The sequence below is a fragment of the Oryzias latipes genome, chromosome 10 (genome assembly GCF_002234675.1).
Source record: "Oryzias latipes chromosome 10, ASM223467v1".
Classification (NCBI taxonomy): domain Eukaryota; kingdom Metazoa; phylum Chordata; class Actinopteri; order Beloniformes; family Adrianichthyidae; genus Oryzias; species Oryzias latipes.
The window spans coordinates 28891772-28912791 of record NC_019868.2 but is presented as its reverse complement, the minus strand read 5'-3'; the positions used below and the strand labels follow the sequence as shown (position 1 = coordinate 28912791).

The window sequence follows — 21020 nt, the reverse complement described above, 5'->3', positions numbered from 1 at the left end:
CTTTCCAGCTTCTTCCGGATGCGTCCTCCTCGTCTCCTCAGACTCTAGCCGTTCGATCTGTGAAGGTCCTCGTCTCTAGGGTCCTAAAGCCTTTTTATGTTCAAATTTGTCCGTTTATCTGAAGATCCAGACATTTGTGGCTCAGCTTCTCTTGAAGAACTTTGATTGTGTTCCGAAGTGGCTTTTTTTCTTTCCTGGAGACATCACAAAACGTTACATTTTAAAGTTTATCCAATGACCTTGGTGTAATTTTTAGTTTTCCTCACTCAGAGGTGGTTTGAGGACAAAGTGGGTGTAACTCCACTTTGCTCCGCCCCTCCTCCTCCCGTCTCCTTTCAATCGGGGCCCACTTTCTGCCCCCGCATCTCCAGGGACGTTCGCCAGCTCTGTAGCCCTTAAGTCGGCTCGTTCTCCCCAAAGCCCGGCTCGCCCCTTCAGGCCGCCAACGGCTTCAGATGAAGTCTTGGGCGCCGCGCTGACGGAGCGCCTCCAGAATCGACAGGTTGCCTTTCTCCCTGCCCTTGAGGTTAATTTCACAGGCTTGAATGGGCGATGGCGAGCAATTGATTACACTTCAAAGAGTCTTTTCATCCGCCGCCGCTAAGGTGTTTCAGACGCCGCGAGAGAACGAGCACACCTGGCTGCTCCTCATCACCACACTGTGAGGAAGAACTCATCTGCTGATACATGGCTTCATCGACAGCAAAGCTTGATGTCAGATGTTGTTTCGTTTCCATGGCTGGCTGTTGGTGATTGTCTCCGTAGCAACAGGTAAAGGTGACTTTGGTATTCGCTCAGACTGGCATGAAAACAATCCTGCAGATTCAATTCAAAGCGGCAGGGAGGTTTGATTCCACAGCATCCTTTGTTAGAATCTGTCCTCCATCAAGCTGGTTTTTCTGAGCAATTTAGTGTCGTATAAAAAAGTTAAAGACGTCATAATTCTGTCATTTCCAGACCGGCATCATGTCTGCATCATGTCTGCAGAACACGTCTGCAGAACACGTCTGCAGAACACGTCTGCAGAACACGTCTGCAGAACACGTCTGCAGAACACGTCAGCAGAACACGTCTGCAGAACACGTCAGCAGAACATGCCTCGCTGAGCTCAAAACTCACAGCTAAAAACGACAGAAGATGATTATGGACAAAATGTTATGATGCAGATTAATGCAGTCAAACAGTTCAATTCCACCAATGACACGCGTGGAGAAAAAGTTTACAAAACACTAAAGAAGATGACAACGTACCTACCGATACACAATCCGTCCAGCCCCAAACCAAACCAAAATCATCACACGGTCCCCCCACAACACAACAGAACCTGGCTAAAGGCTAAAGGCCATCTCACACAGCCACTACGCACCTCTTGCTCATATTTCACGGATGAACACTGGTCATACATGCATATACATGGTAAAAGTGAAAAAGGTTGTGGTCTTTATTTGAAACTTTCACAGATGTATCAGGAATGAACCACGGAAGAAGTACAAATAAACCACACAAAGAACACATGAAGCGTGTGTGATTATTACTCTGTTTATATGTAATTCATTAGGGATTTATGCGTCCATTATGTAATATTAACGTCATGTGTGCGCCGCATACGTGACATAAAAGTTATAGATCAGTGGTACATGTGTGAACAGTCCGTTAGACATGCGTGGAACGGTCGTGGAAAGACACAAATTCAAAAATCAAAGATCTGCATTTCCAGAAGAAACTGCAGGTTTGAATGTTATATTGCTGAATGGAAATGAAACTTACGTCATGATTGGCAAATAAAGAAATGATCAAAGTTGAGCATAAATAAAGTGAAAACAGCACAATAACAGAAAAGATGTTTGTGAAAAATACCAGAGCCGGGTATCGAACCAGCGAACTTCTGCTCCAAGGATTCTCCATGAATTTCAATGGAGGCAGAAATCCTGGAATATCTGGAAAAGTTCAAGGATTTGAAGGAGCAAAAGTCACAGCTGGAAAAAGTTGAAAGAGCTGAACATTTGAATAGGTGATGGTTTTTGGTGTCTACCTGAGAATAGGGGAGAACATGTGTTCCTTTGTATTGTAATGAGGAGGAACCATCTAAGAACTGGACTGGGTGAGTTAGTGTGACGTCATCCATAGAACTCCAACCAAATGAAGTCGATTCCGTCGCCATTTTTCCGCAAAACGGACGCCGCCGTGTTGAAGCCAGAGGTCATCAGGAAGCAGTGATTGGCCAGAGTCGGTCTGAGTTTCTGTGGCAACCACACTAGCCAATCATGTGTGAACTTGTAAGACCACACCCCTTCCACGCTACACCAACTCTGTCAAACCTTTTGAAGGGTGGAGGTGGGGGCCAGAAGGCTCCACCTACTTTAACTGAGGAATCTGATTGGTCAGTTTACAACTTGAATAACTTGAACTACAGAAGAAATGTTGTCAAGACAGCAATCAGTAACTTTTGTTTTTTTCTCTAAGTGGCTTCTTGAGATCACAAACTTCTCACAAAGGGACTTCTGACATTTTCTGAATCAAACTGAGAAGATATCAGGATAGTTTGAAAACTTGGGGAAGGTTTTCAGAGATTTGCTTTGGAAACCTTTGAAAAAGTTTCGTGAAATTCTCTCAGGATCAACATTTTGTGGCTCTTAAGGTGAAGAGTTTCTAATAAAATAAAGAATAAAGTTTTATCCACATTTGTGAAAGAAGTTATAAATGTTGGAATCAAAGTGAACCAGACTTCAACTGATGTCCAGTGTCCAGATTCTGATCATCTTAACGGGTCTCTCTCGGTCTTGTTCCAGGCGTTCTGGCCATCCTGATCCCAGAGCTGGACCTGGTCATCTCGCTGGTGGGCTCGGTCAGCAGCAGCTTCCTGGCGCTCATCTTCCCGCCCATCCTGGAGCTCATAGCCTTCCACTCGGAGGGCGTGTCTCCTCTGGTGACCGCCAAGAACGTTCTCATCAGCGTGGTGGGCTTCGTGGGCTTCCTGGCAGGAACCTACATCGCCGTGGAGCAGATCATCGCCCGGAACTCGCTGAAGCACGAGGAGACCCTCTCCAGCTTCCTGATCCAGTGACGCACAGACTGACGGCAGGTGGGAGCGAACCAACCTCAGATCGTTTTAGGGCGGGTCTTCGGTTTCCACCGTCTGATCTGTCAGACACGCGTGTGTTTGGATGTCATGGTGTCCGGCGCCGTCTTTCAGCGGCGGCCCCGCTCCCAACCGTCCAGTCATTTAGTGCAATCCTGCTGTGCTGTCCGCTGCTGAGCCGTTCCTCCATGTTGGAGGCGCTTCCTTCCACAGATTTAAAGAGATTCGATCGGTTTTCACCGTCATTCAACGCCAGAACCTAGAAATCAGACTACCTCAGCCGACTCCCGCCCTAAGTTTGAACCGTCAACGCCGTTCTGCTCCTCCGTCATCCACGGACTCCCAGCGTGTTGAAAAAACGTGGCACTTTGATTTAAGCCTTATGTGGTCAAACTGCACTATTGTAGGCAACCCATTTCACACACACACACACACACCCACACCCACACCCACACACACACACACACACACACCCACACACACACACACACACACACACCCACACCCACACACACACACACACACACACACTGCTATAACCAAGCTTTTTCTGCTCTAAAACCACCAGGTACTTAGGTTTGATGGGATTTATGCGTTTCAGTTTGGAGAGTCAAGTTTTAGTACAGTCTGTGTTTAACACGACGAATGACAAGAATTTGAATCATTTTTAATATTTTTAGCATCATGCAGGAAAAGAAACAACTCCGCCCCTTATCTAATGTCACCATGACGACCTGACAGAGTTTGAGTCTGAAAATGTTTCTGCTAATTAACTCATTTTTTGAGTCACTTTAGAAAAGCGTAAAGTGAAGTTCTACCGACATTAAAGAACGTTCCAAATGGATGCCATGACATCGTCTTTGTGAAACTTTGCAGATGAATCTGAATGTTTCCTGCAGAAACGTCTGCAGCATCTGTGGACCCATCAACAAACGCTTCTGTCACTTTCTCTCAATTCATTTCTGAAGTGTTTCCGCTTCGCCAAGCTGTTTTTATTTTTTGACAGTGTTGGATTTTATTTTTTCATGTCCTGTTTTATTGTTATGGTGACAGCGTGCGGGCCTCTGCCGCCGGCTCGCCGCTAACACTCGTACTAATACGAACGCTTTCATACCGCTTCAGTGCACAGCTGTTTGTGAGCTCACGTCTGTGCTGCAGTGTCCAACCGGTGCCGGCTTTACATCAGATGATGTTGGTTTCACAGAGAAATAATAATAATACTAAAGGAAACAGCGATTTCCCTGCAGGTGAACTGGTGGACTGAAATGCTGGAGCCTTGTTTTCTGCCAAGTCAGATGGTTTTCACTGCAGCACTTTTGTCATTTATTCATTCCTTTTTCAGAATAAATAACAAAACAAACATCTCTCTGTGTTTTTTCTTCTGACCACGCTTTTTCAGAACTCTCACCTGGGGAGTCATTCTGTCACATTTGGACCTTTTTTAAAGTCCCTTTCACTTTTACTTTATTCCAATTTAACCAGAAAACATCTATAAGAAAGGAAGGAAGGAAAGGGACCATCAAATGCCTAAAAAAATCCCCAAAAAGGAATTTCTTTGGATTTTTTTACTGCATTATTGCCTCGTTGAACTCTCGTGCTGTCTTGTGGGGTCCAGATGACCCCACTCCCAATATGCGCACATTGGGAGTGGGGTCATCTGGACCCCACAAGACAGCACAAGAGTTAATGGTGAAAGATGTTTCTGTCTCAAAGACGGTTATATTCTGTGCCATAATGGCCCACTGCTTTTAAACGGACCTGATGGATTAACGTTCAGAATGAAACGTTCAAGAGCTCTGAACCAGTCCTTCTGACCTCACAGATGATTGATTTACCAACAGTTGCTCGCATCATTAGTTCCGCCCGCTAAGCGGGTTTTATTACATTTTATTTATTTTCTAATTCTAGTCAGAGTATTTTAGATTTAGTAAAAAGAAAAGACGGAGGCGTTAAAGGTGGAACCGGTTTGCTGCGGAGAAAAGCTACGTTCAAGCAAACGCTTACAATGAAAAGTCCGTCTGAACGCGCGTTGCAGGTGTTCAAAACGTTTAGGGGTCGCTACACACGTTTTTAAGACCGTTTTTGAGCTATGCGTGCAAAAGGCACGCCCGTTGAAAGGTCACATATCCCACAATGCCACCACGCTGTGAGCTAAATGCAGGTTTTTCAACATTTCCGACTTGCCTGAAAGCGTTTGTAACGGGGAGGCAGCAGTCACATTTTTACACGCCGCGAGGCGGCCGCCAACGTTTGAAGAAAAAGGTCGAATGAGACGGCTACTGGACGGGTAAATGTTGACGAGTAAACAGGAAGTGATGACATTTTCTCAACCTTTGCCTCTAAAACGGTAAAAAGATCATTCATGGAGACATGTACTCTTTACATTTCCATTCATTATAGTTTCTAATCCTGCTGAACTTTCTAAAGTTTGGATCTCAATTGGAGACAAAGCAAAAGGCTGTTTTGATGTGGAGTTTAAAATTATTCTGGACTTTTTTCACTCCCAAAGTCAGTTCAGTCACCAAGCCCAGATTTTGCAGACACGTCTTTGGGTTGGTGCAGCATTTGCCTCTTTGGCGAGACTCCCTCTGGTCGTGGACACCATTGTTCTCCGCCTGCACAGATCTGCCTCCAGAGAGCACGCAGCCCAAGACCCGAGAAGGTTTTCACTCCTTCAGGAGTCCTGCTTCTCCACAGCCTCTCCTCCCCTTTTTGGAGTCTGTCTGCATTCACACTGTAGTGAAGTGAACCAGAGTTCATTTGCAGCAGGGAGCCTCATTCTCAGTAAGTAAGTAAATGTTTATCTCTCTAGCGCCCTTCTCGGATACTAATCACAAAGTGCTTCACTTTCATGGTAAAGACACTTTAAATGACAGCCATTCATCATAGACATCACACAGACAAACAAAGGAGGTTGTTCCAGAGACGAGGAGCAACAGCTTGAAAAGCGAGCTCTGCTCTGGTTTTATAGCAGGTTTTTGGAATTTGGAAAGGTTTTTGGCCTGAAGACGTCAGGGACTGAGCTGCTGAGTTGAGGGGTTCAGTTCAGCAGTTTGTCCATGCAAGGCTCTGAACATTACAAGTAAAAATGTATATACAGTGATCCCTCGCTATAACACGGTTACGCTACTTCACGGATTTGCATCGTGCATTGTGTTCTGCATTCTGATTGGCTAAAGAGTCACTACGCTTCTTCTCTACCTGTGCGTCAATAACGTTATTGACGTTGCAGTTTAAATGTTCACGTACGTAAAACAGCTTGCCAAATTTAAATTACGTACGTGCAAATTCTCTTGCAATTTGGAGTTTCTCTAAAACCCATAGAAAAAAGAGCGACAACAACTGCCTATCACTATGTTCTTCTCCCGAACAAACACAGCTGCACCGCGGGCTTCAAAAGAAGAAAACACTGCAGAGCGGAGTCAGGATGCAGCGGCTCAGTCTGAACAGCAGTGAAATACACCTGAGTCACTATTTGTCCAACTGTACTTTGTATTTTTTTCATAATCATTTTAAATTTTCTACCGTTTAATCTAATTACTTGGGTCGCGGTGGGCGGGGCTAATCTCCGCAATTTGAAGCCTTCTGTTCACATTGATGATTAAAATTATTATTTGACAGTACAGTACAGAGTTATTTGTTGAAAAAAAAAACGTTTCTAAAGTACTTTTTTGTGAAACAAATGCTTGAGCCTGTGAAATGTTTTTTTCTTTCTTTTCAATGTATAATAGAGTATTTAATTGTATAATAATTGTTTGAAAAATATAAAGGTTTCTACTTCACGGATTTTGCCTATCTCGGGTTCTTTCAAAAAAGCATTTACTCAGCCACCAATGGTGCCAGTTTCTCCCATTTAAAAAGATGAGAGGGGCCTGTAATTATCAACATAGATGAACCTCAACTCTTTCATTCATCTTTCTCCGTTTGTTCCCTTCCGGGTCACGGGGCTGCTGGAGCCTATCTCGGCCACTTATGGGCGAAGGCAGAGTCACCCTGAACAGGTCGCCAGTGTGTCGCAGGGTCACAATCACACACCCATTCACTCTCACACCTAGGGACAAATAAGAGTTGCCAAATTAACCTATGACGCATGTTTTTGGACATGTTCATGGAGAAAACCCACACATGCACCTGGAGAACATGCAAACTCCACGCAGAAAGGTCCCCCATTGGTGTTCTGGTCCAGGTCCCCCAGCCGGGACTTGGCCTGTGAGGCAAGAGCGCTACTGTGCTACCGTGCAGCCCTAAACCTCAACTATGGGAGACAAAATAAGAAAAATAATCCAGAAAATCATATTGTCTGATTTTTAAAGGATTTCTTTGTAAATTATGGTGGAAAATAAGTACTTGGTCAATAACAAAAGTTTAGCCAAATACTTTGTTATTTACCCTTTGTAATCATACTTTTCTGTAAGTCTTCACAAGGTTTTCACAAACTGCTGCTGGTATTTTAGCCCATTCCTCCATGCAGATCTCCTCTAGAGCAGTGATGTTTTGGGACTGTCGCTGGGCAACACAGATTTTAAAATGCTTCTTATGAAGCCACTCCTTCGTTACCCGGGTAACGTGTGTTTGGGATGGTTGTCATGCTGGAAGATCCAGCCACGTTTGATCTTCAATGCTGATGGAAGGAGGTTTTCACTCAAAATCTGACCATACATGGCTCCATTCATTCTTTTCTCTACAGTCATCAGTCGTCCTGGTCCCTTTCCTGAAAAACAGCCCCACAGCATGATGCTTCCACCCCCATGCTTTACCGTAGGCCTGGTGTTATTTGGATGCAGCTCAGCATTCTTTCTCCTCCAAACTAAACGAGTAGAGTTCTACCCAAAAGTTCTATTTTGGTTTCATCTGACCATAGGACATTCTCCCAATCCTCTTCTGGATCATCCAAATGCTCTCTAACAGACTTTAGACAGGCCTGCACATGTACTGGCCTTAGCAGGGGGACACGTCTGGCACTGCAGGGTTTGAGTCCCTGGTGGTGTAGCCTGTTCCCGTATTCCCTGCCGCCCCCGTGTGGGTGGTTATCTATAGAAACTGGATATCTATAGAAAAGACACCTGTCCACAACCTTAAACAGGTGCCATTAATACAGGTAATCAATGGAGGATGGAGGATCTTCTTACAGAAGATGTTACAGGTCTGTGAGAGACAGAGATCTTGTTTGTTTGTAGGTAAACAAATACTGGGCTTGGGTGTGGGGGTGTGTGTTTTGGGGGTGTGGGGAGTGGTGGTCTGGCTTGGCTTGGGGGGGTGGTCACTTTGCCTGTGCTGGGGGGGGGTTGGGGGGGCTGCTCGGGGGGAGGCAAATGGCGGTTGCCCCGGCCGGTTGGCTGCCTCGGTCCCGTCGAGGCCTGACCAGTGCTCTTCTAGGGCTGGCGCTCGGGGGTAGGGGCCTGGACTTGCTCCTGGGGGGCGGGGCTTTGTGTGGGGTGGGTGGTGCTGGGCCTGGGGTGTCGGCGCCTCCGGGGATGGGGGCCCCTGGGCTGGGGGGACCTGACCCCTATGCTGGGGGGGGGGGGGGGGCTGGGGGACAGCTGTTTGACCACCAGGGGACTCTCTACCAGCTGTCCCCAACTTACCCCCTTCCTCATATAACCTCATATTAGGGTGAGAGGTGGGGGGTTTAGCCTGCGATGCGCCTTGGGGGGGGGGGCTACTTGGCATTGGTCCCCCTCCCATAGTTGCCGTATGGAGTGGGCCCCCCCTCTTTCGATTTTATTTGCACGTTAGACATTTAGGGCCCCTTGGTGGGGAGGGTGAGGGGACATCACTGTAAGTAATCAGGAGATGTCCCCTCAGTGCCCTACCCGCCAATTTTAACTGCACACCCCTTACTACACACACCCCTCCCCCTTCAATATATACATTCCAACATAAACAGAGACACATGCAAACACGCACCCTCACAAACACACATACACGCGCACACATTGTGCAAGGAAGGTGGGACCTAGGACCATCTGTCCTCTACCCCTTCCCTGGTGGGGGGTACGGGGCCCTTGGCAATGGCGGCCGTGTCCCCTTGGTGCCGGTTTCCTGGGCCCGGCGGTGCTCTCTCCACGCGGGGGGTAACATTACACCTGAGCCAGGGGTGTCCGTGTCCCTGGGGGGTGGGTTCTGGTCCTTGCCCCTGAGTGCTGGGCCCTGCCAAATTTTCAACTGTGGCCGAGCCTGGTCGGGCCATGTTTACAACACCCTTGTGGGCCCCCCCTTTTCCCTGAGGTGCTCCCCTCCTGGGCGGGGGCGGCTGGCCCCTGCCTTGCTCCTCCCTGATCCAACCGTGGGCCGGGTGAGTGGCTGCCTGCAGTGCGGAGCGGGTCCCCCTTGGGGGGTCCTGGCTCGTACCTGGGGTTGGGGCGGGGGGATGCCCGGAACTCCTGGGTGGTGATGGGGTGCTCTTCTGGGGCTGTGGGTGCCTTTCTGGGGTGGGGCCCTGCGTGTGGCTCTCCCGGCGCGGCGGGGGGGCTGCTCTCCTGGTTGGGCTGGGGCGGCGCTCTCTTTCCACCCAATGCCTCCCTACTCTCTGGCTCTGGGGGCCTCGCGGCGGTCCTGCTGGTCCTGGCATGGGTGGCGGATGTGGTCGCCCGGGGGGCGGTTGTTCCCTGCCTGCCGTGTGGCGTTGGGGGGTTCCGGCTGCCGCTGCTGCTGCGGCGGGGGTCTTGGTGTGGGGGTGGCTGGGCGCTTCTCCTCCTTTTTCTTGCACTAATAGTTTGCATGATTGAATGACTGAAATATCTCACACTAGTTGGTTTAAAGGCATAGGTATGCGTTCGTGAACACTATCTGTTTTGTGTGTATGTTGACATGTGGACATTTTTGCAGCTAGCAGGTGTGTTGATAATATTTCAGTGAGTGTGGACAGGCCCCGCCCTTTTTGTACTACATTTGAACCGTACCGTAATGATAAACAACCAGTAAACCTGTCTGCTCTATGCTGCTTCATGGTCTTACCCCCTCTCTCACTATCACCCCCCCCCTCTCTAACATCCCTCTCTCTTCTTCCCTTCTTTCCTTTTCCGTCCGGTCCAACACCAAAGATTGTCAAACATGATTAAAATGAATAAAGTCTGGCCTCAATTACAAAAGGGGTTTATTCAGACATACCTCTGGTTTGTCTGAAGATTAATAACCCCTCTTGTTAAAGTAAAATATCTCCAACACAGCTGTTGGACAGAACAAGTTAAAAAAAACATATTTTTTTTAATTTACAAAGAAATTCCTTAAAAGTTCGACAATGTGACTTTCAGGATTTTTTGTCCCTCATTTGTCACAGTTGAGGTTTTAGGCAGTGGAATCCCGTTCACGTGCCGCCACAGCAGATCAGTCAACTGGAAGCTTGAAGCAGTGACCCAACCCGGATGTTTTTAAGGGGTCCTGGTCCCGCTACTATCAGGGAGTTGGGCAGTGCTGTCAATTATGCAATTATGTGCATGAGCAAGGTTGCATATACCTATGGTGAAGAAAACAGGCCTCTCTCATCTTTTTTGATTGGGAGAACTTGCACTATTTGTGGCTGACTGAATACTTTTTTGCCCCACTGAATGGGGTTTTTCTTCCAGCATCACACTAGACCCACCTTCTGCTTCAGTGTGTGTGTATCTAGTGTGTTTATCTGTGTGGCCTTTGAACTTTTGTTCAGGTGTTGAAATGGTTTTATATTCCATGGGTCAAAATGACCCATAAGACAGGCCACACACAGTTTAAAGCTTTTATTCTATTGTAAACTCACTTCACTGTGGGCTGTTTGCCTTACAAACAAATTGTCTTTATTCAGCGAGTTTTCAGAAAACGATACTGGAGTCCCTGGAATCTCCTTTAGCAAACGTCGCTGTCTTGTTTTGTGAGCTGCTCCACAATAAAGTTTTTATATTTATGTGACTGAAAAGCCTAAAATAAGCCTCAGAGATGCGTTTTTGAGCTTTTCCAGCTTCTTTCTCCTTGTTTCTTGACTGAATGCTTCACAGCATTTGGCCCACGTAATCCTCGCCGCCTAAATGAGAGGAAGGCTGGTTGGAACTGAGAGGGGTGAAGGAGGGGGTCCTCTGCGGTTCATTTTCCTGCGTAACGTTTGGCGCTGCACTCTTTAATGTCATTAATGTCATTCATTTCTTTGGGGAGGCGCTAATGCAGACGATTCATTCAGACAGGCGGCTGACGTGGAGCCGGCGCCGGTTTGTTATACAGCCGACATTTGTGCGACGAAAGTGTGAACTTTCTTCTGGAAGCATCAACACAAACCAGAGAACACAAAGGGACTGCTCCCTTTCAGAATTTACCAATTTGCTTCCCACTAACCAAACGGCGTGTGCAGCAATCAGGCCTCATCATCATTAACGGCTCAAATCGCTCTGGCATTGAAGCACAACAGTACATCAGTCCAGACATGATGGAGAAGGCAATCTCTATCAATATCACTGCAGGAGTGGCGCCAATCATCTCTCAATCGTCTCTGAAGGGCAGGTTTTTTCTGCAAACAGATCCTTTGAGCAGACAAGAAGAACATAAATGATCCGCTGATACGCAACATGTTTCTCTGAGGATAGAAAAGAGAAGCTTCAGCCTTTTTTCTGCATTTTCCTTTTTCAGAGAAAAAAACCATCTTCAGGTTCGACACAGTTTTACTCACAAAGACTTTGAGCTTTCGTTATGTCAGCAAACTCTGTTTTTTACAACAGAAGTGCAATTTTGAGGAACCAATGAGTGTGAAAAATAGAAATATGAACATGTAAACTTTATGAAATCAGTCCGATGTGTTGAAGTGCAGAAAAAAGAAACGCTGCACAGACGCTCACTTTGACAGGAGTTCAGCTTTAATCTGCACAGGTGTCGGCTCACCTGCAAACATAGTATGTGTGACAGAATGAAACACTTCACATGTGTTGGTTTGAGTGCATGTGTGTGCGTGTGAGCTGTAGTTGTGTTGAGTACATGTTGCCATGATTGCATGTGAAGATTTTTGGAGCCAACAGGTGTGTTTGTCACACTTCAGTGTATGTGTGTGGACAGGCCCCGCCCCTTTTGACTAACATTTACACCAGACAGTGATGATGATAATCCCCCAGCGTCTTGTTGCGTAATGATTGACCCCCCCACCACCTCCTCTGTAATCATCCTCCAGATCTCCTCAGCTCCCCTTTTCCCCCTTTCTTCATTTTCATGTGGTTTGGTTTCGTCCTCCTGGATCTGAACGTCATCATAGTTTAGGTTTCAGAACCGAAGTTTGATCAGTGCGTCGAGTTCTGGACATAAAAACAAGGATTCTGGTTCAGAGCGGACTCTGGATTCAGATTATTTCTGCGGGGTTGTAATTCAAAGCTTGTGTGTTGGGGGGGGGGGGGGGGGGGGAATCTTACCTTTGAAGATTAATCTAAGGTTTTATAACATCCAGAATAGATTCTTGTAATGCCTGACTTTCTGGTGTTAAGACAAATGCTATATACCTGCAGCAGTTCATTCAAAACACAGCTGAACGCCTTTTGACCACGACCAGAACGGAACCTGAGGGACGGCCCACATGGGAATGACCCGCCTGTGGGACGGCCCACATGCTTTTATTTCTTCTCGTTTAGATTATTGTAATTCTCTTTTTACTTGTTTTAATAAATCTGTTCTTAACACAGGATCAGACTAAAGGGAACACATTACCCCCATTTTATCCTCCTTGCACTGGCTCCCAATCAAGTGGCGTATTGATTTTAAAATTCTAGTTTTAACCTATAGAGCTTTAAATGGACAGAGCCCAAAATACTTATCAGACTTGCTCTGTCTCTACGCTTCCAGCTGTGCCCTCCCATCCTCGGATCAAAATCTTTTAAAGATTTTTAAGACGAAGTATAAAACCAGAGGTGACCGGTCGTTCCAGGGAATAGCCCCCAGACTCTGGAATGCCCCCCCTCTGTCCCTTCGTGTGGCCGACACAGTCGATTCTTTTAAAAGTCAACTGAAGACACTTTTAGTCAAAAATGCTTTTAGCTGACTGGTTTTATTGTTACTTTTATTCTATGTTTATTTTTCTTCAATTTAGTTTTGCTTTGCATTATATTTAATTGATTGTTTTTCTGCTTTTACTGGATTGTATATTGTTTATTGTTCAGCGCTTTGTGATTTTATCTGTGAAAGGTTCTATATAAATAAAAACTTACTTACATGGGGAACGCGCCACATGGGGGACTGTTCGCCTGCGGAATGGCTCACATGAGGGATGGTCCACCTGAGGGAACGGCCCGCCTGACCCTGGGTTCACACTGCATCCCACTCTTTACTGATGAACCCTTCTGGAAATTCTTCTAAAACCTGCTGCCTCTCTGCTGTCCCCCCTCCCACTGCCACCAGCACTAGTCTGCCTTTTCTCTCCTTTTTCCTCTCCCGTCCTTGTGGTGTAGACTCAGTTGACTGCTGGCGTTGCTCCCGGCGACGGCCCGCCTCTTAGATCAGCTGGTATCCGCGGCAACTACACAAGTTGATAGATTATGTTCAGGCATGTGTTTGACTGTAGAGAAACCAGACTGCTGTCATGTTTTCATTGAAAAGTGCTGCTGTTCTTTAAGGAGCAGACATCTTTTAGTATTTTACTGTCTTCCTTCATTTGTTGGTGCATCAATTCTCCAATAGTGAGTATTTTTTTTATTTTTCTCTGGTAGATAAATCCACAAAAAGTGATTGTTTGTGTCTAAAGTAGTGTGTGGACCGAGGACGAAGGTGCAGAGATGTGAAGCAAAGACGGAGGCGTCTCACAGTGACTTCTCCTTTATTAAGACATGTTTTCCAGGGCTCTTTGAATCATCGGCACTACAGAAGGTCACATGAAACATTCTCCACGGCGATATGCAAAGCGGCGTGCGACAAGAAAACAGGTACATTCTCGCACACACGCAGTTCTCAGCTGCTGCAAACACACAAACAACAAGAGTCGTTGCATTGATTTTGAAGCACTAAAAAGAAAATAATGGCTCTTTTGAAGTGCATAATGAGAAGGAAAAAGGCTGATTGTGTATTTTTAAAGCCTTAGTCGACTAATTAACTTCACCATCCTTATCAGGCCGCTCTAACAACAGCAGCTACAGTCATGAGCGTAGAAATACGGGAATTCACATTTTTGTTTGATAAAGTAAAAAGCCAAAAGACTTAATGGGAAATATTTTGCATCAACGTATTCTCTACCAACTGTTCTGCAATCTAGACTTCAAGTGGGGAACGTTCCTCATGAGAAGAGCCAGTTTACTTCCCTTTAAATGGAGTTCAGTTCACATCCACGCCGTGTTTCTCATGAAAAATCTGTTTTTACTAAATAAATCGTATCGTCGTGTGACAGGGCAGTTTTTCAGATGAACGTTTGAAAACGGGAAACAAACCCAGTTTGGGTTCATCTTCAAGCGTAGCCACGGGTGTGTTTGGTTTATGCCGCCGTCCCAGCTGACCGTACGGGTGGATAGGAGATGTCTGCAGGTGGAAACTGCTCCAACCTGGACGGGGCGTGCAGGTGACCCTCATGACAGGGGGGGGTAGACCGCTCAGTGCACCCTTATTGACGACACATGCATGCACATTTTTCTCAAGAAGTAAAGAAAAACACATGTGGGCAAATGAATATTAAGAAATCCATCCCATAATTGTTCAAATTGAGGTCATGGCTGCTGGCAGCTCCATCCAACCTCTGAAGACAGGAAGATGCAACCAAAATCTCCTTTTATGTTCTAACTCGTCCTCCAATCAGGAAACGTTCTTCATTCTTTTTTCTAAATGGGAGCTGCTGCCCCACACCATCATACTTACTCCACCATTACATGCTACTTGTATCTCCTCATCTTCTCCACATTTTGACCCTGAATTTCAAATGTTGTTGACACACGAGCCCCCAGCCTAAAGGTGGAGGCGCCGCCCATGGATGTGGAATTTAAAGCACAGAAGCATAAAAAAAAAAAACCAGCAGGGAAGAAGATGCTCAACAAATGTGGCTCCATCATTTCAACGAGTCATAATCTGTTCTTTCAGGAAAAATCACTTCTTTGACTCAAAAAGCTGAATGTTATCACTCATCCATGAGGCTGTCTCAGCTGAGTTTAAGCTCAACGACCGGAAGCAGGAAGGAAGAGGCTCTTTTTTTTCTAAATATTGTAGCCCGAAGGGGACGGAAACTGGACCTGTGAGGTCTGCTCTGGTTACAGAGGACCAGGCAAACAGCTGCTTTAGCTGAAGAACCTGTTGGTGTCTTTAAAGGGTTCAGCATCAGTTGATGCGTCCCCACCTCTCGGTTTGGATGAACGTCCAGCTTCAAAACACGGATGCTGGGAAAGCCTCAACCTTTACAAATGTTGGGATTTTTGAGTGGAATGTTTCCTGTTTTCATTTCATCATCGTTTCCTTTTGCTTAGAGTTGTTCAGAAGTTCATTCATTAAAAAAACAAACAACAGAAATCCCAAGGAGGTAAACTACAGAACATTCCTCAGTGACTTTTCTGAAGAAGTATTTTTTTTTACTTGATCAATATTTCCCATTTAGTAAAGAGTCTGAGTCACGGCTTTGAAGGAGGGCTGGGTGGATGAGAAATGAAAAAGATCACAACATTTTCACGTCTGACGTCACCACGATGGTTGAAAGCAGAAGCATAAATTCCTCAGCGAGCCTCTGGAGACCAGCAGCTCACGGTTCCACTCTTTATGCTCATTAGAGATAATTACCTCCATCTTCACTTCATTTCATATTTTCTCATCAAGAGAGAAGTTTTCCAAAATGCTGTTTTTAAAAATGAACCCTGCAGGTCTTTCTGAATTAGCATTTTAATTTGCTAAATGGAAACGCTGACGCCATCGTCATCAGGCAACAACCAACCACTGAAGTCCATCAAGCCGCAGCCACACAAAGTGGGAGTTTCTCTGATTGCTTTTTGGATGCATGTCACACTCGCTTTGCCCTTACATTTCTCATCAACGGCAGTTTGAGGCAAATGAAGGACTCCCTGCGGCTGGCGGCTTTTCCTCAGAGGGCCTTTGAGCCGGGACGGAGCAGCTGGATCCGCACACAGAGCTCATTAACGCTGGACGGAAGCAGACGGACAGCCCTCCTGTTCGCACATTCATGACATTCGTCTGCCACTGCAGACCCGTGAAACACAGTGATGTGGTCAGAATCCGGCTCGGAACGGGACCTGGAACATCTCATCGCTCAGGGGGGCTCGGGGGAAGCACGGGCCGCTGGTGCTGGATGTCTGGGTCGGCGTCGGTATTGCTTTTGCACGGCAAAAACGCGTTTTTAAAAAAAGTACGGGATGTTTTCATGTCAGGGGGAAACTCTTCAAAGTTCAAGTGTCTCGTCTCCAAAAAATAAAAACACCAGTTGGAGAAATTGGCTCCAAAAGCCAAACTCTTTTAATGTATTGTGATCTAAATCATCCTGAATTATAATATAGTAAATAAAAAGTATGAATGATGATGTGATGTAGGACACCAATGTTTATTTCCAGTCCTGAAGTGACTGAAATGTCCAGTACACCGTGATGGGAGTTCTAGTATGACTGGATCTGAGTGAGACATGAACGAGGAAGAGTAAACATCCTCTTCTGTCGGAAAGATAAAAAGAAATACATACAAATGTGGACATTTTAGGATTCTATTTGATGTCTGACAGGTTTTTCTCCAGCGTCAAAAATAAATAAATAATAAAAAAGCCCCAAATCCTTCTGGGAAGCAGAACTCCACTTCTGTTTTTGAAGCTTTAAATGACCAAATCAAACTGTTTTCCTGTTTGAGCTGCACTGAATCTTGTGCTCATATGCTGACATGGACCGACGTCGAGCCTCCAATCCCTCCTGACATGTTTCTGCGTGATGCTCATTTCCATAAACGTCAGTTAACTGATGAATAGAAATGGAGTAGATTCTGTAGATGAGCTGAAAAAACCCGTTAGATCCACAACGCTCAGACTTTTGGAAATCATTGTAAATTCTCAGCCGAAATGGTCATTTTGGGGACTGATAGATGTCGGACGAGCAGACCTAACATGATTTTGAAGAACTGGTTAATTAAGTCTGGAAGATACATTTGACTGACTTCTGGTGTTGTTTTTTTCACATTCCTGACATGTTTGGATGCACGTCTTCCGTCTTTGTCAGAGTCGTCGCAACGACTCTGACAAAGACGGAAGACGTGCATCCAAACATGTCAGTTATGGTAAAAAACACACCCGTGTCTGACAACAGAAGAACCTAAGAGGTTTTGGATGGTGTGTGGTTCCTGCATTTGTCCCTGTAGTCCGAAAACGGTTTCTTATTTAAAAAAATATACATTCTGAATTCTTTTTCTGCTGATTCTTAACTTTTTGGATGTTCAAAAGGGTTTTATCTGAAGAAAATTGCCATTCCAGAGTCACCACTGCAGCTAAAATCTATTTTTAATGCAGATGTGTGCGACTTTGTTGGTTCTAACTGAGCTGGAATCATTTCCGGGTTGTTTTTTTTTTGTGTGTCGTGATTAGAAATGTGATTTCTTTTTTCACAGAAAGTGCCTTATTGCAGTGAAAGGCTGGATATTTCTGATGCTCATAATCCTGTTTCCCATCCAAGTCTCTTCATAATTAACCGTGTAGCGATCCTGCAGCCCGCCGTCTGCTCGGCTTTTGGACACAAGATGACTTCGGTGGCATTAAAAGATTGTGCTTTGGGGTGCACTTCATCATTTCAGATCTAGTATGTTCCTCTCCTCGTGTCCCTTTAATGAGGTAGAAGTGGCGTTTGAGTCTTGCGGCTGGGATTATCGCCGTCTTTAGTTCTGGAAACGTTTGAGTCGTCGGGGTTTTGGCTCCAGCAGAGCGTGAGATGTGTAACAATTTGGGAAAAGTCCTCTGATCTGCAGATGGATTAGGGTGTGAGCTTCTGCCCCGACGCTTTTCAGTCATGGAGGTGAACTGCAAATGCTAAAGAGTGCGTTTAACGTAAGAACCAAAAGAAATAGGGGATCCTGGTCTTTGGAGTTTTGATCTGGGCATAACGATACAAGAGGGATGTGTTTGGATTTTCCTTTTTCAAACCATTTGAAGGATGCAGATTTGTCTGCAGGATTGTATTAAACAGGGATAATCTCACAAACACCGGAGCTGGACCGTTAAACACCCACTCAGATGAAAAATGGTGTTTTTCTGACGGTGGAGGGAAAATATAAACAAAATGAAAGTTAAAATTGTACTTCTGATTATTTCTTTATTCAAAAATTGTGGCTTGTGTTTGTGATGTAGAAAACAAGCTGCCTGCTCTAAAGAGGGGTGGAGGCGCTTCGCACCGATGGTCTCAACAAGTCAGGGGTGAATTTCTCCTGCTGCTCTGCAGAAACTATGTCCCAGAAAACGGCAGTTTTTTTAAATGGCTATGTGTGCAATAACTGACTTTCATCTACCTCCACACAATATTTATTATGCTGCACTTTATTGCACTCCATTGTATTCTATTTTTTATTACTCGTATTTTTATTGGTTACTTGTTTATATTTTGATTAAATTTATAGTATACCACTCCAAGGCTGCTATAATTTTGTTGTATTATTATGTACAATGATCCAGTTGGGACTTTAAATCAACTTTACGTATTCTGATAACCAGACAAGCACGTCGGGTTATAATTCTTATTCTAAAATAAATAATTGATACTTTATTTATCCCTCAATGGGGAAATTCTTTATCCGCATTTGGCCCATCCCCTGGGGGGGCGGTGGGCTGTGGGCTGGTCGTGCTCGGGGGGCGGCGGCTGGTTGGGGAGAGCGAGGATCGATCCGCCAACCCTTTGGTTGTTGGACGACCTGCTCTACCGTTTTCTGTTACCATGTCATCCAAAAATCTCCATCTGTTGTTTTTCTTTTTGGAGGGGAAGTTCCAAAGATAAAAACATAAAATCCACTTTTTACATGGATGATATGGAAAGAGTCTAAATTACTGTCATGGTTTTGCCTTTCTAGTTTGACGTTTTTTTACTTCTGTGCCATAATTTAATGGACTTTCTTTTTGTTATAAACGTAAAAATAAAAAAAACAGTTTAAAAAATAAAACACAAGATGGTGAAACATTTGTTATATAACCTTTTAACTTATTTAAATGTCATTTCCCTAAAACAACTGGATTACTTTCTGTGATAAATGACTCGTTTATGTCTTTATCTCTGCTTTTCTGTGATAACAGCTAATAATTGAGGTAAATCATCTTTAGAGATATTTGCTTTTTTCTGAATAGAAAGTTGGATTTTCTTAAAAACATTACTATAATATTGAAGTATTTGTACTTTTATACCTGAGTGTTCTGAAGCAATTGTGCTACTTCATTAATATTTTCCATTTTGTGAGGAGCGGCTTTGAAGGAGGGCTGGATGGAGTCGAAATGAAGATGATCACAACATTTTCACGTCCAACATCACCACGAGGAATGCAGCTGGTTGAATTGAAGACAGAAGCAGTTTCTTTTCTTTTTTTTTTTGGAGGAAACGTATTACTAAGTCAAGAGCTGCTTCCACACTGGTTTCTCCCAGGCTCTCTACATTTTTAAAGTCTCCTGGTTTCCCTGAAGGCATCACTGAACTTCCCGTGTAGCATCGTTTATTTGACCTCATCTCAACTTCTCTTCCAGCCATTAAAGTTTGCCTGATCCTTTTTTTTTTCCTCTAATGTGTTCCAGCTTCTTTCCGAAATGGGTTTGTTTTCTTTCCCCCTCATGTCCTACTTTCTCCCTTCTGTCAAGTTATTATTATTATTTTTTTGCTCATGGCTTTTAATGTTTCTTGTCATTAAAATTACAAAACAAGCCCCCGTTGGCGGCGGCGGCATCTTTGCTTGATCTCAGCAGTGGAACTTACAGATGATCAGGACTATCCTCTTGTATTCCTTCCTAAAGTTGTGGTTCAGGACGCCGTAGATCACGGCGTTGAGGCAGCTGTTGAAGTACGCCATGAAGTAGCTGGCCGTGAACAGCCACTCGGGTATGGCCCGGCTCAGTCTGGAGTCCAGAGCCACTGCCAGGCCAATCAGATTGAGTGGCGCCCAGCAGACAGCAAACAGTACAAACACCACAAACATGGTGAGGAAGTTGCGTAGATCGTGCGGCTTGATTTTGGGCCGTGAGTCCGGCTTGACCCTTCGCCTCACCTGGATAACTAGGATCCAGATGCGCAGGTAGCAGTAGGTGACGATGCTGATGGGCAGTATGAAGTGCACCACGACGACAGTGATAGTATACAACGAGCTAACCGACTGCGCGAAGGTGCAGGAGTACACCCGGGGGTCGTACTGCAGCGACTCCACGAACCAGTTGGGCACGATGGCGAGGACGGTGAGCGCCCAGACGAGCACGACGTAGCACATGGTGTTGCTGTTGGAGAAGAGCTTGTCGTATTTCAGGTTGTGGCAAATGTAGCAGTATCTGTTGATGGCGATCCCCGTGATGTTGAAGATGGAGCCGATGACACTGAGGCCCATGAGGAAGCCGCTGATCTGGCAGTGGATGTAGCCCGCTATCCAGCCGCCGTGGAAGATGGCGGTCAGGACCAGCGGATACGGGTAGATGGCGACCACCAAGTCAGCGAGGGCCAGGCTCACCACAAAAGCGTTTCCTACCAAGACAGGAAGAGGTACACGTCTGAGGAGTCAAATGAAGCTAAGCCAAATTCACTCAAACAGGGAGTTGACCTTTGAAATAACTGACCCGTAACTGTTCATTTGAAAAATGCCAACGAAGTTTTGTGAAAACCAGGTGACAGACTCCTCAACCCTCAAACTGTTCCCTTTCTCATACATGAAGCCAAAACAGTCAAAGTTGATAAAGCAGAAGACGTTTTTATGCAACCGAGCCACAGCTGGAGCCAAAATGAGAATGAGACGCAGTCAGACTCTGTCATCATCTATAGAAGATTCTCAAAGATTTCATGAATCCAGTTTTGAAGGAAATGTTCTAGATTCTACAGTCAGC

The 21020-nt window shown here is 45.3% G+C and overlaps 2 protein-coding genes across 2 annotated transcripts in view; one reads left to right on the top strand and one right to left on the bottom strand.

The window, feature by feature from the left end:
* The window catches only part of LOC101174111 (proton-coupled amino acid transporter 1), a 50068-nt gene extending 45625 nt beyond the window's left edge, over positions 1-4443 (top strand). The window contains exon 12 of the mRNA XM_011480567.3: positions 2790-4443. Coding sequence (XP_011478869.1) covers positions 2790-3064 — 275 coding nt within the window. The 3' untranslated portion in view covers positions 3065-4443. The remainder of the gene's footprint in view (positions 1-2789) is intronic.
* Positions 4444-13815: 9372 nt separating this feature from the next.
* The window catches only part of LOC101173872 (melatonin receptor type 1A-like), a 33275-nt gene continuing 26070 nt past the window's right edge, over positions 13816-21020 (bottom strand). Inside the window, exon 2 of the mRNA XM_004073612.4 lies at positions 13816-20664. Within this exon, the coding sequence (XP_004073660.2) occupies positions 19895-20664 (770 nt within the window). The 3' untranslated portion in view covers positions 13816-19894. The remainder of the gene's footprint in view (positions 20665-21020) is intronic.